General features: G+C 48.0%; 1 protein-coding gene across 1 annotated transcript in view; it reads left to right on the forward strand.

Moving 5' to 3' along the window:
* INSR (insulin receptor) overlaps positions 1 to 4,709 on the forward strand; it is a 218,702-nt gene that overhangs the window by 147,247 nt on the left and 66,746 nt on the right. The window contains exons 6-7 of the mRNA XM_011982063.1: positions 945 to 1,071; positions 2,937 to 3,187. Coding sequence (XP_011837453.1) covers positions 945 to 1,071; positions 2,937 to 3,187 — 378 coding nt within the window. The remainder of the gene's footprint in view (positions 1 to 944; positions 1,072 to 2,936; positions 3,188 to 4,709) is intronic.

Raw genomic sequence — 4,709 nt, forward strand, 5'->3', positions numbered from 1 at the left:
TGACTGCACTTCCCTGACAGATTCTGAGCAGTGAGCTGCCAGGGGCTTCTGTGACACCTCCATGGGGAGTTAGCTACTTATGTCAAAATGTAGTGCAAGGGCCGGGCATGGTGGCTCACGCCTGTAATCCCAACCCTTGGGGAGGCCGAGGCGGGCAGATCACTTGAGGTCAGGAGTTCGAGAGCAGCCTGGCCAATGTGGTGAAACCCCATCTCTACTAAAAAAATATACAAAAACTAGCTGGCTGCAGTGGTGGGTGCCTGTAATCCCAGCTACTTGAGAGGTTGAGGCATGAGAATTGCTTAAACCCGGTAGGCGGAGGTTACAGTGAGCAGATATCGTGCCACTGCACTCTAGCCTTGGCAACAGAGCAAGACTCTGTCTCAAAAAAAAAAAAAAAAAAAAATAGTACAAGAAGAGAGAACGAGGTTGGGGTGAGGTTTAGGAGAGGGTTTGCCTTCCAGGCAGAGAGAATTACTTAGATGCGTCTCTCCAATGTCTAATGGTCTGCAGTCTCTCTAAACTCACTTGGCATGGGTTTATTTGCACTGGAGTTGCACCTCCTTCCAGGTCAGTCTTAGAAGTCCACGTGTGAGACAACATTGTGTCAGGACAAACATCATCCTTGGAAATCCCTTCCTCCAATAACTGTTGGCCGGTTGTCCTTCTCGCGCGGGCACAGATCGCCCTTATTCAGTTGAGTGTCTGGCTGAGTCAAGTCATTGGCTTACGTGAGCGTGAGCGGCCAAGTTGCAAAACCGTTTCTTGCCTTTGAATCTCCCCCCATTCATACTCAGCCAGGCACATGGGGAGGAGACCCTTAGGGGAATAGCAGCCGGACCTCTCCCTTCTCACAGTCCCTCCAGGAAGTGTGGGGGTCCCAGGCTTTGGTCTGAAACTACACTGAAATAGCTTGTTTCTGCCTTTTGTTTTAACTTTTCCAGGTGAAAATGAGTTACTTAAATTTTCTTACATTCGGACATCTTTCGATAAGATCTTGCTGAGATGGGAGCCGTACTGGCCCCCCGACTTCCGAGACCTCCTGGGGTTCATGCTGTTCTACAAAGAGGCGTAAGTGGAAGAGTTAGACCTTGCAGAGGCGAGGGCCGGCTGGCTCTGTGCTTGCCTCGTTTGTGCCCCAATCTGCCCCTCTCGGGTTCCTCTCTATCTCCCTCCTCCTCCTGGAATAAATACCTTAGGTTCCTTTTTACAATCTCACCGGTCAATGGTATGCAAAGTCAATAATGTCTGCTTTTATCAAATGCCGAAAATGGAAGCGAGCAGCTTTCCCGTAGAAGCCCAGACTGGCCAGTTTCCTGGGGCAATATTCCATTTTGCCTTGCCTGTGTATGTCTCATCAGATATCCTTTGTAGTCAGGAGCTCAGTCTACTGAGCGCATGTTATCAAATGTATTGCTTATCTATTTTTCATTTTTTTCCCCAACTTTTTTTTTTGAGATGGAGTCTTGCTCTGTCGCCCAGGCTGCAGTGCAGTGGCGCGATCTTGGCTTACTGCAACCTCTGCCTCCCGGGTTCAAGCAATTCTCCTGCCTCAGTCTCTTGAGTAGCTGGGATTACAGGCATGTACCACCACACCCAGCTAATTTGTGTATTTTTGGTAGAGACGTATTTTGCCATGTTGGTCAGGCTGGTCTCAAACTCCTGACCTCAGGTGTTCCGCCCACGTTGGCCTCCCAAAGTGCTGGGATTACAGGCATGAGCCACCACACCTGGCCAGTGTAATATTAATAATAGTTCTAGCCCCCAAGATTGACCTTGTGCCTTGCTAAGAACTTACACACAGTCTAATCTTATCAATAACTTGCGAGGAAATTCCTGCTATTACTATTATTACAGATAGAGTATCCCTAATCTGAAAATCTGAAATCTATAATGCTCCAAAATCCAAAGCTTTTTGAGGGCCGACCTGATACTCAACGGAAAAGCTCATTGGAGCATTTCAGATTTCAGATTTTGAGATTCGGGATGCTGAACCGGTACAATGCAAATTAACTAGTAAAATGCAAATATTTCAAAACCCAAAAATATCCAAAATCCAAAACATTTCTGGTCCCAGTCATTTATTTATTTATTTATTTTTAGACAGAGTCTCGCTCTGTCACCCAGGCTGAAGTGCAGTGGTGCGATCTCGGTTCATTGCAACCTCTGCTCCCGAGTTCAAGCGATTCTCTTGCCTCAGCTTCCAGAGCAGCTGGGATTACAGGCATGCAGCACCACGCCTTGCTAATTTTTGTAGTTTTAGTAGAGATGAGGTTTCACCATGTTGGCCAGGCTGGTCTTGAACTCCTGGCCTCAAATGATCCACCCACCTCAGCCTCCCAAAGTGCTGGGATTACAGGCGTGAGCCACCATGCCTGGCCAAATCCCAAGTATTTTGAATAAGGGATGCCCAAGCTGTGTTTTTTTCATTGAGATGTCAGGGTTGGCGGTTTCTTTCCTCTTCGGCTGTTCCCGAGTTATTTTTTCTTGCGGCATAAGATTGTTGGGTGAGTAAGATGTGACCCTACAGGATGTAACTTCCCAGGCCTCACCTGCACGGTGCTCAATGTGATGGTCTTTTTTTTTTATTTTTTCTTTTTTTTTGGGATGAAGTCTCGCTCTGTCGCCCAGGCTGGGTGCAGTGGCCGGATCTCAGCTCACTGCAAGCTCTGCCTCCCAGGTTTACGCCATTCTCCTGCCTCAGCCTCCTGAGTAGCTGGGACTACAGGCGCCCGCCACCTTGCCCGGCTAGTTTTTTGTATTTTTTAGTAGAGACGGGCTTTCACCGTGTTAGCCAGGATGGTCTTGATCTCCTGACCTCGTGATCCGCCCGTCTCGGCCTCCCAAAGTGCTGGGATTACAGGCTTGAGCCACTGCGCCCGGCCGTAATGTGATGGTTTTATAAAGGTAACCGCCTTGCTGTTTTGTCTTGAAAGCCCTTACCAGAATGTGACGGAGTTTGACGGGCAGGATGCGTGTGGTTCCAACAGTTGGACGGTGGTAGACATTGACCCGCCCCTGAGGTCCAACGACCCCAAATCACAGAACCACCCAGGATGGCTAATGCGGGGTCTCAAGCCCTGGACCCAGTATGCCATCTTTGTGAAGACCCTGGTCACCTTTTCGGATGAACGCCGGACCTACGGAGCCAAGAGCGACATCATTTATGTCCAGACAGATGCCACCAGTGAGTGTGTCTTGGGAATGTGAATTTGTCTATGAATCGGACCTCTGGCTTTTAACAGGCTGATGCAGCAAGGTTGTATAAAATGCTCCTTGATACGGTTATTACCTTTTTTTTTTTTTTTGGAGACAGGGTCTTACTTTGTCACCCAGGCTAGAGTGCAGTGCAATGGCATGTTCATGGCTCACTGCAGCCTCAAACTCCCAGGCTCAAGCAATCCTCCTGCCTCAGCCTCCTAAGTAGAAGGAATTACCAGAGTATACCACTATGTGTGGCTATTTTTTTTTTTTGAGATAACATCTGGCTTCGTCACCTGGACTGGAGTGCAACGGCACGATCTTGGCTCACTGCAACCTCTGTCTCCCGAGTTCAAGTAGTTCTCCCATCTCAGCCTCCTGAGTAGCTGGGACTACAGGCATGCACCACCACAGCCAGCTAATTTTTGTATTTTTTGTGGAGACAGAATGTTGCTTTTTTACCCAGGCTGGTCTTGAACCCCTGGCCTCAAGGGATCCTCCTGCCTTGGCCTCCCAAAGTCCTGCGATTAGAAGTGTGAGCCACCTCACCCAGTCAGTTATTGGCTTTTAAAGGAGCTGAGTATTGAGGTTTATAGTTTCAGATGAGGTAGTAGCAACAAGCCACTTGATGGGAATATTTATATTTTTCATCCTATTATGAAAAATTTTCAAATATTCACAACATAGAAAGAACGACAGCCCCACAGGCAGCCGCCTCCCAACTTCAACCTTTGGTCATTTTTGTTTCATCTCGATGTCTTTTCCCTCTTCCCACTTGTTACTTCTTTTTGTTTTGTTTTGTTTGTTTGTTTGTTTGTTTGTTTTGGCCTGGAGTATTTCATAGCAATTTAATTATGTTTTGTTTGTTTGTTGGAGATGGAGTCTCACTCTGTCACCCAGGCTGGAGTGCAGTGGCGCTATCTGGACTCACTGCAGCCTCCACCTCCCAGGTTCAAGTGATTCTCCTGCCTCAGTCTCCCAAGTAGCTGGGATTATGGGTGTGCACCACCATGCTTGGCTAATTTTTGTTTTGTTTTGTTTTGTTTTTTGAGACAGAGTCTCACTCTGTTGCCCAGGCTGGAGTGCAGTGGTGTGATCTCAGCTCACTGCAACCTCCCTGTCCCGGTTCAAGTGATTCTCCTGCTTCAGCCCCCCAAGTAGCTGCAACTACCAGGCATGCCACCCATACCCGGCTAGTTTTTGTATTTTTAGTAGAGACGGGTTTCACCGTGTTGACCAGGATGGTATCGATCTCTTGACCTGCAATCCGCCCACCTTGGTGGGATTACAGGCATGAGCCACCATGTCAACTTTTGTTTTGTTTTGTTTTGTTTTCGAGACTGAGTTTCGCTCTTGTTGCCTAGACTGGAGTGCAATGGCGCTATCTCAGCTCACTGCAACCTCTGCCTCCTGGGTTCAGGCAATTCTCCTGCCTCAGCCTCCTGAGTAGCTGGGATTACAGGCATGCGCCACCACGCTTGGCTAATTTTGTATTTTTTTTTTTTTTG

This window comes from Mandrillus leucophaeus, unplaced genomic scaffold, assembly GCF_000951045.1.
Source record: "Mandrillus leucophaeus isolate KB7577 unplaced genomic scaffold, Mleu.le_1.0 Scaffold234, whole genome shotgun sequence".
Lineage (NCBI taxonomy): Eukaryota > Metazoa > Chordata > Mammalia > Primates > Cercopithecidae > Mandrillus > Mandrillus leucophaeus.